General features: G+C 42.0%; 1 protein-coding gene across 1 annotated transcript; it reads right to left on the bottom strand.

Moving 5' to 3' along the window:
• Positions 1 to 408: 408 nt before the first annotated feature.
• LOC135877802 (tesmin-like) lies at positions 409 to 18,647 on the bottom strand. Its single transcript, XM_065403352.1, has 7 exons — positions 18,632 to 18,647; positions 14,714 to 14,790; positions 12,292 to 12,383; positions 5,128 to 5,230; positions 3,092 to 3,229; positions 2,109 to 2,284; positions 409 to 643 (listed from the first exon to the last, which is right to left on the bottom strand). Exons 1-7 carry the CDS (start codon positions 18,645 to 18,647, stop codon positions 409 to 411), a joined length of 837 nt encoding a protein of 278 aa, XP_065259424.1.
• Between the last annotated feature and the right edge of the window lie 469 nt (positions 18,648 to 19,116).

Raw genomic sequence — 19,116 nt, 5'->3', positions numbered from 1 at the left:
TTATAAGGTAGCTCTCTACTCTTCTGATTTTACTAAGTGCTTTCATAGTAGTAAAAGGGGCCTAATCCTAAATCAGGCCTCTTTTGGGTCCTAATCTGAAAATCATTGATTTAAATACCTTACTTAGGTAAACTCCTCTCAAAGCCATGTAAATTATTTGGATTTCAATGGTAATTTTGTTTGGGTAAAGACTTCAGAATTTGGCCCAAAGCAATGATGTTGTTTTATGGAAAATCCTTTAACATAAATAAAATATTCTAGGTGACTCTTAAATGTTTTGGTCCTGATTCTGATCTCACTTAAACCACTGTAATTCAGAATCAACTGAGTTAAAGTCAATGAAGTTAAGTCAGTGTGAGATCAAAATCAGGCCACTGAGTAATAATAGTACTCAGAATATAGTGATGCTCAATAAAGTGAACACTCATTAGTTTTAGAATACATTGTACATTGCTCAACTGTCAGCCCTTTGGACTTAAATTCTGAATGCAGAATCTGTGACAAGCATCTCCCAAACTCTTCCAAGATCATTTGCTCTGCTAGACAAACAGAGTAAGTTTCTTTTTCTGCCTCTTCAGCTTGTGCCAGCAGACAAGCACATGTTGCTTCAACCACTTCCCAGGATATCCATGTAGTAGGTTGCCTGTCAGGAAAAAACAACAACAATATAAAATATTTGAATAGTAAACACTCAATATGCGAAAGACAAATTACACTCTACTAAACTTACTGAAACTGAAAATACATAGAGCTGAGTCACAGTAGTTGCACTGTTTCTAGATAGCATATTCTTGTGGGACATCTTACTCCTCTACTTGTAACAGCTCTAGAAGCCAACAAGCTGCTTCTGAATCCTCCTAATTAATCACATGTAAGATAGTGTTCACACTCAGGGGATAAGTGCATCCAAGTGCTGTACACGTAGTACAAGTTGGGAACGATGGTGCAATGAATTTCTTTCCTCTTTTGTAAGAAACAGTCAGATTCCCACCTTTGCAGTCAAGGAAGATGGTCTACCATTTAAGAGGCCTAGTCAGGCACCATGGTATACGTTGCAGGAAGCAACACACATTAGCTGGAAACATATTCTGCTAGAAAAGGCAGTGAGTGTCCTCTCCTGGCACACCAAGCCATCTTACTTCAAGTCAACAGGATGACTCTTGTAACTACCATATGGTTGCCATCATTCCACTCCCCCTGCAGCATGACTCAAGCAAGTAATGGCAGGACTTAGTACTCACTAACTAATTAACCAACCTCACAAGCACATGCACAAACAGCAAGCCTACAAAAACTATTTAAATTAATCAAAATAAGTCACCAGTCAGTTTTTAAAACAGAATTAATAATACATTTTTTATATATATATATGAAGGTTAAAAAACAAAAAGCAGTGGTTGATGCAGAGAAAAATTCATCTTGCATAGAAGCTTCTGGGCCTGATGCAAAGTCCATTGAAGTCAATGGAGAGACTCCTATAGATTTCAATGGGCTTTGGATCCTTATTAATTTTTATTATGTTTATTAGGATGGTCCCTAGGATGGGGCCCTGTTGGGCTGGGCACTGTTAAGAGTAGCAGACAGTTCCTGCCCCACATAGCTTACAATCTATATGGGCAAGACAGACAACAGGTAGAGGGGAGAGGGGTATAACATACAAGCAGGGTGAACAATGTGATCACCTGCAAACATTTTTTAAATGCCATTTTAAAAAAATTCTTTGGCCACGATTTTGTTAAAAGGGGATTAGCTAAATCGAAAGACAAATGAAGAGAGAAGGGATGCTGAAAGTGAGTGGGACAGGGGAGGAGAGAAGGGGGGGCAGGATCAGACCCTCAATCAGTAAAAAAGTAATTGCAGTTCGGTAAGTAGGTGTAATATTTATAAACCCTAAACTATGCATAGTGTATTCCTAAATGGTTTGTCTTAAATGATCTTTCTAATCCTATAAATCCAAAATTATGTGTGGATCTACAGATATCTGTTATACAAACCATTAGTCAATATTAGTCACTATTTTTTAGATAACCCAGTGATGGGCACTTCAGAAAAATCTAAAATAGCTGGACAGATAGATGGACTTGATTTTGTTAATGCCAAATATTCACCTGTCTCTTCTAGATTTTGATAACATTTCAAATGTAGATGTTGAAACAAGGATGTTTTCTTCATTATTTCTAATCTCCGTGTAGTTGGGCATGTTCATTAGTGTTTTTCGATCTGGGCTTTCTTCATAATTTTTGCAACCAATGCATTTGCAAATAGAGGAACACATAATTTTTGCCTGGAAAACAACAAACACCAAAATCATAAATTACTAACCATACATAAGACTATCCATTGGAGCCATGCTACCACAGACTCACCCTGGCTGTTCCAGTCCTGGAGACTCCCAGAGGGAGACTAGAGAAAAGTCAATAGAGCAAGGGGCTATGATCAGCTTTTCCAAGTATTCTCTGTGGGGCCACAGAGGGGAATGATTGGAATGTGTATGCCTCCGACACTGCACATGGCCCACCCACTCCTTCCCTCTAGCCTGCCTAGTCTCCTTCAGCTCCCCCAGCATGGACTCTAGACATGTGGAGGACTTTGCTGGATCAGATGGGAGGGCAATGTCACAGAAGCAACTGAGCCACCATTCCACATGGACAGGAAAAATCTGCACTTGGGGCCTGATCCAAAAGTCCAATGGGAAACTTTCCTCTGTCTTCAAATACTTTTGGATCAGGTGCGGGGCAAGCCCCTTAAGGAGCCACACAACTGAGAACTGGTGGAGCAAAGTTGTGCTTTGCTCCTCGCAACACAGCCTTTCCCCATCCCCTACACTGGAGCAAAGAGTGCAGTTGGCATAGGAACTGGCTGAGAGCTCCTCCCCCCCATGGGGAAATTCTTAGCTGGTGAGCCACAGCCAGATCAGGGGAAAGAATCTGTCCCACTAAGTTGAATAAGATTTAGAATGAACAATCTGAGGGGGGGAAAGAAAAATATTTATTTGTAGTGTCTAATATTATTTATGCAAAAACAGCTGGATCAGAACATATCCATTTCTATTAAGAACATGATTAATGCTAGGAAAGGTCACTTGACTAACCTCAAAGCACTCACAATAATTCTTAAGGCACCCTGAGCGCTTGCAATTACATCCTTTGTTGTGGCGAGGTTTAATATCCCCCAGTTTCCCTTTCCCAATCTTTGGTAGGAAAGCTTCTGGGTTTCTATCAAGACAAGCCTAGAATAAAAAGCATTGGCATGTGAGACATTCGCAGAAATTTTCTTTATGTAAAATACAAGATCAACTGTGCTTATGAAAGAAAAAGTACTTACCTGTACTTCTTATTCTCTGAGGTATGTGCAATAGACCCACACCTCTGAGTCTGGATATCTAGTGTAAGGTAAGTGGGAATTCCTATAACTCAAAATTCTGAGCTGACAGGGCTCCACCAAGGGTACCATGTGCTCTCCCTCTTATGGTAAACTCTAGTGACTCCTACTCTCTCCGGCTCACTTAGGATCAGTCTGGTACACAACACATTATTCTTAAATAATCTTCATATAATATGGTTCAATCACGAAATGCTAAAGCTCACTCACTGTGCAAACTGAAGCCACTTTCACCAGAAATATAACATTCCATGTAAGAAACTTGAAGTCACTGGTATTTATCTGAGGAGGTTTCATCAGATTTATAAATATCATACTAAGGGCCTGATCTAAAGCCCTTTTGTTGAAGACAATGGGAGTCTTTCAATTGACTTCAATGGGTTTTCAATCAGGCCTTAAGATTTCATGACACCAAGGACTTCTAAAAGGCAGGCTTTTTTTTTTTTTTTTTTTTTTTTTAAATGGTGATATCCTATCTCCTAGAACTGGAAGGGACCTTGCAAGGTCATCGAGTCCAGCCCCCTGCCTTCACTAGCAGGACCAAGTACTGATTTTGCCCCAGATTCCTAAGTGGCCCCCTCAAGGATTGAACTCACAACCCTGGGTTTAGCAGGCCAATGCTCAAACCACTGAGCTATCCCTCCCCCCTCATGTAACAAGCCCCTCATGAATCTGAGGAAAAGGGACAGCAGAGAAACTGGTCTGCCTTCAGCATGGTGATACACAAAACTGAAACAGCAACCAAATGTACTCTCCAGGATGCAATCTGAAGTAGCAAGGAGGACTTCAGGCACCTGCTTGGAGAGTCCAAACCTCTCCAGCTTTACCATCCAAAGAGCCATGCTGACACAGAAAGAAGTCCAAGGGTATGATGCAATGAAGTGTCATGGCTTTGTGTGATCAGCTGTGACAAAACTCTCAGTCTGATGAGATCAGCATCAGATACTACCACTATTCACAGTGCTTAGAACCATATTGAGGAATTCCTAACAGTTGCACTCTAGGAGCACAGACCAAGTAATACAGAGTTATTACAAAGCACCTACCTTTGGAGAATAGATTTTTTTTCTGTTACAAATTTTACAAAAATTAGATAGATAATATAATTCCGTAGTAACAGCTGAGACAGATATACTATATTGCTTCTTGCATAGCAATTAGCCCTCTATTTTTCACTCTTTTATTCCATTCAAAGGTTAATCAATGGCTCCATATATGGAGGTAACCTTCCTTCCAAGAGAGCAGGTTCAACATGGCTGCCATTAAAGAGCCTTTACATTACTGCATGAGTCATACAGAAAGAGTAACAAAAGGGCCCTGTGAGATGCCCATTCCTCTCAGCTGTTGAGGTCTGTCAGACTGGATAGCTACTTGGATATCAGTTTCTTCTGTTTGATTTTGAGACATTACACATTTTTTCTTCCAAGTGAAAACCTTTTCTTAAATTAAATTCTGATATGCTCCACTTCTCTCCAATTTTTTTGAGGACATACATCACAGTTCACTTAAAATAGTACTGATTATGGTCCAAAAGGGTCAAAAATCCTATGAAGTGAATGAAATTTCTTAACTACAATGACTTTTTTTAATTTAAAAACAATATACAGAGTATACTCCACTTACTCTATCTAGGTCTTAAATCAGATTATTTTAAATTACAGAATTTTTGAAGCCAAACCAAAAACAAACAAAAACACTTGTATATTTTTTCCTGTCTGAACTAGATAAATATCGTACTTTTATTACCTTAATAGCTTTAAACCGCTCGATTTCATGAAGTGGATTGTTGTAACAATTATTACAGTTGCAGTTGTTGCAAAAATCACCATTGGCAAAGCAATCGCAATATCTGTGATTAACAAAGCAAATATATATAAAAATTAACTATTTTTCATCATTCTCCTGTTTCAAGAAAGAATTTCTGGTAACCAAACAAGAAACATATACGTCTCACACACACACTATATCTGATGCTTACTTCTCTCTCACACATTTTATAATATATGCCAAAAACATAATGACATAATGAAATTGTATCAGCATCTCTCTCTCTCTCTCTATATATATATACACACACACACACACACACGGAGAGGAGTGAGCCTCAAGTATACAGAGGTTGATACAATTTCATAATGTTTTTGCCACATATTATAATCAATATTTAGTTTCAAGTTTTATTCTTCAAAACTCTGGACCACATGTAGTCATGTACACCTCTGGGCCAGATTCACAGGCGGTATAAACAGGCCTAGCTACAATGACTACAACGGGGTTACACTGATTTACACCCACTAAGGATCTGACCCTCTCTGGTTTTAACACAACATACTAGTTGTGTATTTTGGAACATGCATGTATTCTATTTCGTGCTTTCTAAGCTTTGCCTTTTCCAAAATAAACTTAGCTCATATTTCATAATAAATGCTAGTTGGTTAGTTACTTACAATTTCAAACACTGAGATTTGGTACAATTACACGGTTTTTTAGACTTTGTATCCCATGAACTAAGAGGTAATCTATAAAGATTAAAAAAGAAAAAAGATATTAGATGATATTTTAATGTAAAAACTTAGGAAAATTAATTATGATTATTTTTCCCCAAACCACAAATACTGACTTTTTAGCATCAGGTATCAATATTATTTAAAGATGATTTGCAAATACAGCATAATTAAGAAAATTCATTAGCTACAGAATTATATGGTGAATTCCCCATAGTTAATTTATATGCTGATGACTCTAACTTTTAAAACTGACATATTTTATTCTTTCAGGTTCCCAAAGTCCAAATCACTGACTCCAAGTGATGCCTAGCATGCACTATGCTTGTAACAGGCCTATGGGACAGGTTAGGAGATGTCAGATAAACACAGATTTTTTTTAAAGCATATTATGTAGGTTTTCTCTTTTTTTTTTAAATCTAGCATGAAATAAAGGAATGTCAAATTCTTGAAATATTTCAGAGTTGAAAGAAAGGAAAGAACCCCAAATGTGACTGGGCCTACGGAAAGGTGATGGGGAGAGGGGAGAATCTGGGTTTTATTGAAGTTTTCAGCTGGGGTTTTACTGAAGAGTTAGAGTATGGGATAAATCTGCAGCACTACAGAGAGTTTTGCAAAGAGTTTGGAGTGCAGAAAGGAGAAGATATATGTACTGATCCAAAAAATCCCAAAATAAAACAAGGTTTGTTTCATGGTTTTTGTAAAGGGAAATCATGCCTCACCTATTAGAATTCTTTGAGGAGGTCAACAAATATATGAACAAGGGTGCTCCAGTAGATATAGCGTACTTGGACTTTCAGAAAGCCTTTGACAAGGTCCCTCACCAAAGGCTCTTAAGTAAAGTAAGCCATTATGGGATAAGAGGAAAGGTCCGCTCATGGATCAGTAACTGGTTAAAAGACAGGAAATAAAGGGTAGGAATTAATGGTCAGTTTTAAGAATGGAGAGAAGTAAATAGTGGTCACCAAGGGATCTGTACTGATAATCTGGAAAAAGTGGTATACAGTGAGGTGGCAAATTTTGCAGATGATACAAAATTACTCAAGATACTTAAGTCCAAAGCAGACTGCGAAGAGTTACAAAGGGATCTCATAAAACTGGATGACTGGGCATCAAAATGGCAGATGAAATTCAATGTTGATGAATGCAAAGTAATCCACATTAGAAAACATAAGCCCAACTATACATGCAAAATGATAAGTTTTAAATTAGCTGTTTCCACTCAAGAAAGAGATCTTGGAGTCTTTGTGGATAGTTCTCTGAAAATATCCGCTCAATGTGCAGCGGCAGTCAAAAAAGCGAACAGAATGTTGGGAATCAATGGGACCAATACAGTATTGGAAAGTATGACAAAGTGGTTGAAATTAAGTGCTCTAAATAGAGCAGCACAGAGGAAGCTGTGCTTTTATCAGCTCCCTCTGTGTCTATCTCCTTCTGTGCTGGGTTCAAATAGAACATATTAGTGATGAGGAATTTTTATCCCATGAGTGTCTAGTGCTCCCTTTGCCTGAAGAAGACAATCATCATCATCATCAAAAGGAAAAAAGTTCATCTAGACTCAGAGGCACAAAGTGACAAACTGCTGCTTTTTGCTGCTGGGACTGTGAGAGCCAGCTAGCTAGAGAGGGAGAAGTAGGCAAATAAAATTGAACAAAGGATAAAGGGTTCTACAATTACCGCTGGTGTTGTGCAAACAAAGCAGTGAGGGAGAAGCAAGCAGAGAGGGAGCCCAAGCGCAACCACAGGAAGAATTCTGCATTCTGCAGTGTAGACACAGCCAGAAGAGGCAGATTAAGTGCAGCTCATGTACAGTAAAATGGAAAAAAAAGTTTCACTGTGGGAAAGAAGACCTTCAGGAAATGTGAAGTCCAACAGGAGAGCAGAGAAATGGCAACTCTGTGGGCAATGTTGGTGAGTTTGATGAAAACCAGAAATCATGGGTAGTGTACCTTGAACGTTTTGAGTAATTTCTTGCTTGCAACTCCATTTCAGACATGCAAAGAGTTTCAATCTTGATGACAATGATGGGTTCAAAGGCATATGGACACCTGTATGACCTACTGTCTCCAACTGTGCCCTGAACTGCCACGTCTGCAGCAATTTCTGCAACAATCCAGGAACATTTTTTCCTACCCCGCTGATGAAGCAGAGTAATATTGTTTCCATCAGTGACATCAGGGAAGTGGAGATTCGGAAGCACAATTTGTTGCTGCTCTCAGGATGTTGTCAGAACACTGTCAGTTCCAACAAACATTAAGTGATGCCCTACATCAGGGGTCTCCAATACGTGGGCCGTATCGATTTGTCCGGCCCCCCAACCAACATCGCATTGGGAGGCGGGACCCCAGCTGGCAGGAGACCGCGGTGGGACCCCGGCTAGCAAGCGCATGTCAGACTAGTGACAAACATATATTTGTTGTGTTTAAGTCCGTTGCTATTGGGGCGATTATGTCGGGAAAAGGACAGAAGAGAAAGGTTGATTCTGAATGTCGCGTGTTTAAAGAACAATGGAGTGTGGACTATTTCATTATCGAATCAGGTAGTAAAGCATTGTGTTTAATATGTAACGAAACTATCGCAGTGCTAAAAGAATACAACATTCGTAGACATTATGAAACCAAGCACTTGTCGAACTACTCTCAATTTATGTGAAAGTTACGTTCAGATAAATTAGAATCCATGAAAGGTGGCTTATCGTCACAACAGTTTATATTTAAGAAGAAGAAACCCGAGAACAAAGCTGCAACAAGAGCCAGCTTCCGAGTGGCACACCTATTAGCAAAATGAGGAAAACCATTTACTGATGGCGAGCTAGTTAAAATATGTATGATTCAAGCAGCCAAAGAAATATGTCCAGAAAAAGTAGATTTATTTAAGACAATTAGTCTTTCGGCGAACACAGTTGCTCGCAGAATCGAGGACATTAGCAGTAATATAATTTTCCAGCTGAATGAAAAGGCTAAGAAGTTTGAATGGTTTTCCCTAGCACTGCACGAGTCAACCGATGTTTCCGTTGCAGCTGCTGTTGTTTATTCGTTGGGTCGGCAGTAATTTTGAAATTACAGAAGAACTAGCTTCTGTGCATAGTATGCATGGAACAACCACAGGTGAAGAGATTTTCAAAGAAGTTGAAAAGTCACTTTCTCAATACAACCTGCAATGGAAACAATGGAAGTGCGTTACAACCGATGGAGGTAGAAACATGTGCGGTTCAAAAAAAGGTTTGGTTGGACAAATCTATAAAGCTTGTGAAAGCCTATGATTCTTCATTGCATTCTTCATCAGCAAGCACTGTGCGGGAAATATTTGGATTTGTCATGTGTTATGGAACCCGTAGTTTCAACCATGAATTTCATTCGCTCGCATGAACTTAACCATCGTCAGTTCCAAGCATTTCTGGTGGAAACAGAATCAGAATATCACAATTTGCCCTACCACACTTCAGTTCGATGACTTAGCTATGGAAAGGTTTTGTCACGATTTTTCGAGCTTAGAACTGAAATTGAAATGTTCTTAAATAAAAAAAAATGACCTCTACCTTTACTCACAGTGAATGGCTTTGGAAATTAGCTTTTTTTGTAGACTTGACCAAGCACATGAATGACTTAAATCTTAGACTACAAGGGGAAAACGGGCTTATCTGTGACACGTACACCCAGGTGAAAGCATTCAGGCAAAAACTAGTTCTTTTCGAGTCCCAACTGATGAGGGACTGCTTTGCTCATTTTTAAGTGTTGTGAAAAGTTCAACCAACCAAGAAACTGAATCACGATTCCCAACTAGGTTTGCACAAGAAATCATTTCTGATCTGAAACTACAGTTCCAGGAGCGTTTCTCTGACCTTGATGTGAACGAAGGAGAAATACGGATCTTCCAAAACCCATTTGATTGCGATCTTGAAAAACTGCCACCTGAACTTCAAATGGAAGTGATTGACCTGCAATCCAATGACTTGTTGAAGGACAAATATAAGGCAGGAAATCTGGTAGAGTTCTATAAATGCCTGCCAAGTGATCAATATGCTCATGTAAAAAACGTTGTCCATGGATTAATGTCAGTGTTTGGCACTACTTATGTGTGTGAAAAAACATTTTCGATGATGAAATATGTGAAATCCAACTACAGATTGACCTTGTCTGATAAACATTTACAATCAATTTTGATGATAGGGAACACTAACTTTGAACCACAGCTAAATGCAATTTTGTCAGAAAAACATCAGTACCATACTTCTCACTAATCCTAAAATAATATTTTTTTTAACGATTTTGCATATATTTAATTTTTTCACAGTCGCTTCGGCCCGCGAAGCCCCTTCAAAAATCTAATATGGCCCTCGTCTCATAAAGTTTGGAGACCCCTGCCCTACATGACCAATTTGTCTCTGGATTATGCAATGACCAGATCTGGAAAAAGTTACTGACTGTATCAGCCCTTACACATTCAAGAAAGCTGTTGAGATAGCAATTGTCATGGAGACCGCAGAGAAGGATTTGCTGAAATTTAATGTGAATCAAGAAGTTCCCCTCCTGCATTGACGAGACAGAGGACCACGGGAACTTAAGGAACTTCTGTGTAGCTGTTATGCATAAACCACATGTGCTGAGAAGGAATGCTGGGCATGCCAGCTTATCTTCAGGAAGTGCAAAAAGAAAGGACACATTGCTGTGACCTGTCACACAATTCAATTACCAGCAACACAGAGTAGCCATACATCTAAGAAGACACCTATGGAGACTGAACCTAAGAAAGGATGGAAGTTGGGAATTCATCATATGGAAAAAGACAAGCGTTCTAGTGACTCTGATCAAGACCTAGCACTACATCTGTTATCAGAAGCTGGAGTAAGAGATGCTATCTTGGTCACATTCTTGATCGAGGGAGTTCCTACAAGAATGCAGCTTGACTAGAGCTGCCATCTCACTGAGTTCTTCATCTACCTATCACCAGATGTTGTCACAAGTTCCTCTGGAACCAGTGGTTGTCAACCAGAGGTCCGGGGCTCTCTGGGGGGTCGTGAGCAGGTTTCAGGGGGTCCGCCAAAATAAACCAGGGCTGGCATTAGACTCGCTCGGGTCTGCGGCTGAAGCTGAAGCTTGAGCCCCACTGCCCGGATTAAAGCCGAAACCTGAGTAATTTAGCTTCACAGGACCCCCTGTGGTGTGGGGCCCCGGGCAATTGCCCTGCTTGCTACGCCCTAATGCCGGACCTAGCTTTTAATCTACTGGATATGCAGAAAAACAACTGTTGTGGCACAGGTGAGCCATGGAGATTTTAGAGCATGTTAGGAGGGCCTCAGAAAGAAAAAGGCTGAGAACCCCTGCTCTGGAAGACACCTGCATGGTTTTGAAGACTTATACTGGAGATAAGTTAGTCCCCAAAGGGATACTCCAGGTGAAAGTTCACCTTCATGGACAATCAGTTGTTTTACCCTTGTATGTGATTGAAGGAAAGTATCCACCATTCTCAAGCAGATCTTGAATTGAGAACCTCAAGGTGAATTGGATTAAGATCAAGGTGATAACAAAAGCACCTTGAAATCAAGAAACACTGGGCAGACACTCCAAAGTTTTGAAAAAGAAGTTGGACAGATGAGCAACATGTCAGTGAAGCTCACTGTTAAGTCTTTAAGGTGTTTCATGTTAGCCACATAAATGATGACGTACATAGATTAGGGAAGTTTTTTAAAGTAGGGTGGGGAAATGTGATGCCTGTCCCTTTAAAGATTGGAGCACTGCCCCTTCCTCAGTGCAAAGCCTCACTTTCCTGTTAGTTTCAGTTTTGCTGAAGAAGAGAGGGGAAAAGACATATTGAGAACAATAATATCAGTGCTTGAAGTTAACTCTCCAAAATTACAAGAAATATTACAACGGTTCTCTGTGTATATATATCTTCCTATTGTATTTTCCACTGCATGCATCCGATGAAGTGGGTTTTAGCCCACGAAAGCTTATGCCCAAATAAATGTGTTAGTCTCTAAGGCCTGGTCTACACTGGGGGGGGGGGAAATCGATCTAAGATACGCAACGTCAGCTACGAGAATAGCGTAGCTGAAGTCGATGTATCTTAGATCGACTTAGAATCACTTACTTAGCGTCCTCGTGGCGTGGGATCGATGGCCGCCACTCCCCCGTCGACTTTGCTTCCGCCTCTTGCCGAGCTGGAGTTCAGCAGTCGACGGGAGAGCAATCGGGGATCAATTTATTGTGTCTACACTACACTCGATAAATCGATCCCCGATAGATCGATCACTACCCGCTGATCCGGCGGGTAGTGTAGATGTACCCTCAGGTGCCACAAGTACTCCTCGTTCTTTTTGCTGATACAGACTAACATGGCTACCACTCTGAAACAAAATAACTTGGCACTGAAATTAGTAGAAAATTAAAGATTTTGTGTTTCTTACCCAACTAAAGTCATTTTTGTTGGCCCTTGAAGATTTACTTCTGATTGGAATGTGGCACTGCTAGCTACTGATTGTAAGGATCCATTCTCAAGCTGTTCAAAATAATAAGCAAAAATTCTGTTTGTGCTAAGTTTTAATAAAGACAAATCATGTCTGTGACTATGAGAATGAGACAGAGAACAGTGGACTGGTTTAATCAGGCAAAAGTTACTAATAAAACTAATAAATAAATAAATTAATGGAGATATCCTATCTCCTAGAACTGGAAGGGACCTGGAGAGGTCATCAAGTCCAGCCCCCTGCCTTCACTAACAGGACCAAGTACTGATTTTTGCCCCAGATCCCTAAGTGGCCCCCTCAAGGATTGAACTCACAACCCTGGGTTTAGCAGGCCAATGCTCAAACCACTGAGCTATCCCTCCCCCCTTTCTGTGGAGGCACAGATCTTGGGAAAATATGTAGTCACATTCTTTAGAAAGGTTCGATATGCCAGGACCCTTGTCCTCATTATTACAGAGAACTAGCAGTAAGTTTCATTTATGTTGTTCAGCACTGGCACAGTATTTTCATGCTGCTGTCTAGTCTGGGTCCAATCTCTTTTTAATTCCAGCAGTCAGTAGCCACTGGCCACTGCCACTGATGTTTTCCATAGAGTTTAAATGTAATAAACCCTTTGACTGGCCCCAGAGAATGTGAAATTTAAAAAGAGAAACAACGGTTAGGACCTTTTTTGGAGAGGATCAGGGAAAGAAAGGCTGGGGCTATGTTGGGAGGTTATACAGATGGAAGGAGAAAACAGGGAACTGTTGGGAAGAAGAGGATGGGAAGGAATGTAGAAATAGAGGATACAGAAAGATATGGAAAACAAAACTGCAAATTTCTTTACACCACATTTCCAGTGTGTCTCACCCCTGACCTGCAGACACCATCTTTATGGATAAGAGAACACTTCAGGAGCCTTACTCCATTCAGCGCTTGGGGTTTCTCGTCTCTCTTTTTTTATATAGACACTTATCCACTAGGAATTCGCCTGAGCCACAAATTCATCTGACACATTTCATTCAAATTCATAACATTCAAATCACATGTCATCAGGTAATAACTCCCAGTTACTATTGATTTGAACTCTATTTGTACTGACAGACTAGAAATCCAGGGGTTTCTATCTTCTTATCAGGCTTCTGTTCCATTGTTTTATTTAAACTAACACACTGTTCTAACACCTACCGCAGTGATAATAGATAAATAACAAGGATAACAATCTGAATACTTATAAAGAGTAATAACAATGAACATTTTAAGTCCTAACCAGGGTGAGTAGAGGAGAGGGAAATCCTACTGAAGTTCAACAGAGGATGCTTGCCAGAGTGCTTACAATGGCAGAAAAAATTAATGCCCAGCATACGTATTATGCATTGGGTTGTGATTGCTCCACTTCAAAATTTGACATTTTAAACAAACGCTCACACGCACACAGAAGGCAAAAGTGAGTTTTAATTCCAAAACCATTTCATATTTTATATATGGTGGGAATTTCTTCCAATTATGGCTCAGTCCCCCAAGGTGCTGACCACCTTCAACTCTGACAGATTTGAATGGGAGTTGAAGGGTAATTGGCACCTCATAAGTGTGAATTTTCAGACTGCTATTCTTAGCTCATGTTCTCTCTTCAAAGCTTCTGGATGAAGAGTTTCCGCCTTTCCAGGCAAAAATCAGGAAGTTGTGATTTCATTTACAAACAGAAACAAGTCTCTACGCCTTGTCTGTATGGTGCCACTACAGGTGTGTGATTTGTAGAGCAACTAAACTGTTGCTTTCTGACTACCCTGTGTAAACTCTGCTGACATGAACTAAAAGGTACCTAGTTCACATTGATGTAGTCCTGTTCAGACAGGACTATGTTAACTCAGAGTAGATAACTTTTAGATCATGAAAGCCAGAAGGTTTGTCACAGAGCAGTTAGAGTGGAACACTTCAAAAAGCTCTACAAATCACACACCGATAGTCCAGATTGTGGCACTGTGTAGACAACACCTGAAACATTTTCCAATCATAACAGCTCATATATGAACACCAAATTCAAGATCTTGATACTGTAATAATTACATTCTTGCTAAAAGGTATGTTCTTAACACTGGGTTCACCTTCATTCTTCCAAAAGTGATATTGAAATCACAGGCCTCTATATATCTAAGATTATTGTACACTGGATGCAGACCTAGCCAAGCATTATACAATAACATGTACATAACAGCTAGATATTCTGATTTAAAGAGTCTTTACAGAATTTACAATGTGTTGGTTACTTCCCTAAGTTGAATGAATATCCCATTTTATTAATAAATGAGAAGCCCTAAGAGAAGAAATGACAGTATATTTACTTTTTTCTTCTTCTTCTTTTTTTTTTTAAAGGCTTCCTCACCTGTTGTTCATTGAGATCCACTTTACCTGGAATTGGCAAAAATTGTCCCAGCAGAGTTGTCATAGGGTTAGGCACATCTGATAAGAAAAAGTTTATATGAAGTTAATTGGATTGCTCATAGGTCATAAAGTTAAGCACATGCATAAGTGTTTTCAGGATCAAAGCCTAAACTTGTGGGAACAGGTGTGCAATTTAGCATCTTTAAGCCTTTCTTTTCTTTAAAAAAAAAAGACATTTCCTGAGTTTCATCTTTCATCTCCACTTCTTTGTCATAGATTAGCTTGGAACCAAACCCATGCTACCCCCACAATAAATATTGTTAATGGAGGGCCCAGAAGATATCTCTGCAGAAACATTTCTTTTAAATTTGCAAAAGGGTTGCATTTTGGAATTAAATACTAAACAATTGCACACAGCCACCAAAGGCTATCACCAGTTTATCAACAAGTTGACCATCGGAGGCCTTTACTCTTGGACATTAAATGTATCAGAGTATGTTTAAAAATACTCCAAATGCAAATTTTATAGCCTAAAATACCTTTACAAATAAGTAACTGACAGAAACTTTCATTGTATTTATTTTGGATTCTTATTTTTCTCTCGACTTTCTTCCCCAGACCTGAAGAAGAACTCTGTGTAGCTCAAATGCTTGTACCTTTCACCCACAGAAGTTGGTCCAATAAAGGATATTAGCACGCCTACTTTGTCTCTCATATATCCTGGGACCAATGTGACTACAACAATGCTGCAATCAGAGGTTGAAAAGTCCTTCAGCATCATTAGCAACTGTAGTGTCTGGGTGTTAGAGCAGATTGATTTTTACCCATTGTGACAAAGTTCCTCCTCTATCTTGGTGGGTCCTGCGCTTATTGACGGATTTTCTTGCCTCAGAGATTCACCATGTGGGTTGGGGAACAGCCCAGAGACCTTCCCCTCTGGAAGAACCCACAGTCCAGGTCAATTGGGAGGTTTGGGGGGAACCCGGGCCCGCCCTCTACTCCGGGTTCCAGCCCAGGGCCCTGTGGACTGCAGCTGTCTATAGTGCCTCCTATAACAGCTGAATGACAGCTACAACTCCCTGGGCTACTTCCCCATGGCCTCCACCAAACACCTTCCTTATTCTCACCATAGGACCTTCCTCCTGGTGTCTGATAACGCTTGTGCTCCTCAGTCCTCCAGCAGCACACACTCAGCTCCTTGCGCCTCTTGCTCCCAGCTCCTCACACTCGCACCACAAACTGAAGTGAGCTCCTTTTAAAATCCAGGTGCCCTGATTAGCCTGCCTTAATTGATTCTAGAAGCTTCTTCTTAATCGGCTCCAGGTGTCCTAATTAGCCTGCCTGCCTTAACTGGTTCTAGCAGGTTCCTGATTACTCTAGTGCAGCCCCTTCTCTGGTCACTCAGGGAACAGAAAACTACTCATCCAGTGACCAGTATATTTGCCCTCTACCAGACTCCTGTACCCCACTTGTCTGGGTCTGTCACATATCCCTCCCCCCTGCTCAACACCAAGGGGTTGGGCAGCTTGGGACGCCAGACAATGCACACGTGACAAGCCATCGGCGTTGCCACGACGGCTCCCTGCTCTGTGTTGCACACAGAACTGGAAAGGTTGGAGGGATAAGAACCATCTGGTCACCCTTGTGTTCTTCTCCTTGTTCCGCTGCATCCATTGAATAGGGGCATGGTCGGTCACGAGGACAAATCTGCGCCCGAGCAGGTAGTAGCGCAATGTTTCCATGGCCCATTTTACAGCGAGGCATTCTCTCTCCACCACTGCATATTTTTGTTCCCTTGGAAGGAGTTTCCGACTGAGGTATAGAATTGGGTGTTCCTCCTCCCCGACCATCTGTGATAGAACGGCCCCCAACCCTACTTCCGATACATCCGTCTGCAGGATAAACTCCTTGGTGAAATCAGGGGCTATCAGTACGGGGTTACTGCAGAGGGCAGTCCGTAGGTCTGTGAATGCTTCCTCTACTGCGTCAGACCATCTCACCAGATCAGGTCCACGGGCTTTCACTAGGTCTGTCAGGGGGCTTGCCCTTGTGGCAAAGTGGGGGATAAATCGTTGGTAATACCCCACCACACCTAGGAACGCCCGGACTTGTTTCTTGCGACTTGGTCGGGGCCAATTTTGGATGGCCTCTAACTTGTTCACTTGGGGTTTTACCAGACCTTTTCCCACAATGTAGCCAAGATATTTGGTCTCTGTAAACCCTACAGCGCACTTGTTAGGGTTTGCTGTAAGGCCAGCTCACCTGAAGGTATCGAGGACTGCCTCCACCTTCTCCAGGTGGGTTTCCCAGTCTGGGGTATGAATGACCACATCGTCCAAGTAGGCAGCAGCATAACTGTTATGTGGGCGTAATAGCTTGTCCATGAGGCGCTGGAAGGTAGCTGGGGCCCCATGTAGTCCAAAAGGGAGGACAGTATATTGAAAAAGACCCTCTGGTGTAGAGAACGCAGTCTTTTCCTTTGCGTCTTCTGCAAGGGGAATCTGCCAGTACCCCTTTGTCAAGTCTAGGGTAGTCAAGTACCGGGCATTACCCAGACGGTCCACTAGCTCATCTATGCGAGGTATGGGGTACGCGTCAAACTGGGATACTTCGTTTAGTCGCCGGAAGTCATTGCAAAATCTTGTGGTGCCATCAGGTTTGGGCACCAGCACGATTGGGCTGGACCACTGACTGTGGGATTCTTCGACGATCCCCAACGCCAGCATTTTTTTTTACTTCTGCTTTTATTTCCTCCCTTTTTGCCACTGGCACCCGATAGGGCCTCATTGTTACTCTGGCCCCAGGGTTCGTGACGATGTGGTGATATGTCTCGGTTGTTTGACCCAGTTTTGTCGAGAACACATCTTGGTTCTAGAAGATCATCTCAGACACCTCATTCTTCTGGTCTGGTGTTAAATCAGGAGACACTCTCACCTCTTTGGAAGGCTTGTTTTCCCGGGTTAGGTCTTTTTGGACCGTTGTGCATGCCTCTTGTGCATGCCAGGGTTTCAGAAGGTTAACGTGATAAATCTGTTCTTGTTTTCTGCGTCCTGGCTGCCACACCTTGTAGGTTACTTCCCCCATGGGGTCAACCACCTCATAGGGCCCCTGCCATTGGGCCAGAAGCTTGCTTTCTGCCGTGGGTACCAACACCATAACCCAATCCCCTGGTTGGAACTGTCGCACTTTTGCCTGGCGATTGTAATGGGTTCGCTGGGCCTCCTGTGCCTTCTCCAAATGTTCACGTACAATAGGGGTAACCCGGGCTATCCGGTCTCGCATCTGCATTACATGCTCTATTATATTTCTCCCCTCATTGGGTTCCTCTTCCCAGATCTCTTTGGCAATATCTAGTATGCCACGGGGGTGACGCCCGTATAATAACTCGAAGGGGGAAAACCCAGTTGAGGCCTGAGGTACCTCCCGGATAGCGAACATAAGGTAGGGTAGTAGGGTGTCCCAATCCTTCCCGTCCCGACTTACCACCTTCCTTATCATAGCCTTGAGGGTTCGGTTAAACCTTTCTACCAACCCATCAGTCTGCGGCTGGTAGACCGAAGTTCTCAGGTTATGTATATGGAGCAGCGTACAGAGGTCCTTCATTAGCTTCGACATAAATGGGGTTCTTTGGTCGGTTAATATCTCCTTCGGTAGCCCCATTCGGGCAAAGATCCCCACCAGCTCTTTGGCTATAGTTTTAGAGGCCGTGTTCCGCAGGGGGACGGCTTCTGGGTAGCGAGTAGCATAGTCCAAAACAACAAGTATATATTGGTGGCCCCGAGCCGTCTTCTCCACGGGTCCCACTAGGTCCATGGCTATTCGCTCGAAGGGGACCTCTATGATGGGAAGGGGTACTAAAGGTGCCCTCAAGTGGGGACGGGGACTGTGCAGCTGACACTCCGGACAGGAGGCACAGTACCTCCGCACTTCTTCATGTACTCCGGGCAGAAGAACTGTCGTAGGACTCGTGCCAGGATCTTATCTACCGCCAAATACCCCCCAAAAAGATGACTATGAGCAAGACTTAATACAGCATTCTGGTGTTTTTGAGGTACTAGGATCTGCTGTACCTTCTGCCCCTGTACTGGTGCAACCCGGTATAAGAGATCCTTCTTCACTATGAAGTAGGGTCCTGGTCCCTGGGTTTTCCCTTCCACGGGGACCCCATCTATTTCAGTCACCTCCTTCCTAATGTTGTCATACCTTGGGTCTTCTGCCTGGTCCCGTCCAAAACTTCCTCTCCCGGGGCTAATCTGCCCAAGATCTAGGGGCCCAGTCTCTGTTGCCTCTACTGGTTCAGAAGCATTAGGGTGGGGGTCAGACTCAGGTGCTTCTCCCTCCTGCGTGGCCTCCTTTTCAGCTGCGCGGGTTCGCCTAGCTACAAGAGCGACCCTCTGGCTTTTG

This window comes from Emys orbicularis, chromosome 4 (assembly GCF_028017835.1).
Source record: "Emys orbicularis isolate rEmyOrb1 chromosome 4, rEmyOrb1.hap1, whole genome shotgun sequence".
Lineage (NCBI taxonomy): Eukaryota > Metazoa > Chordata > Testudines > Emydidae > Emys > Emys orbicularis.
The sequence above is the reverse complement of the archived record's forward strand: the minus strand, read 5'-3'. Positions and strand labels throughout refer to the sequence as shown.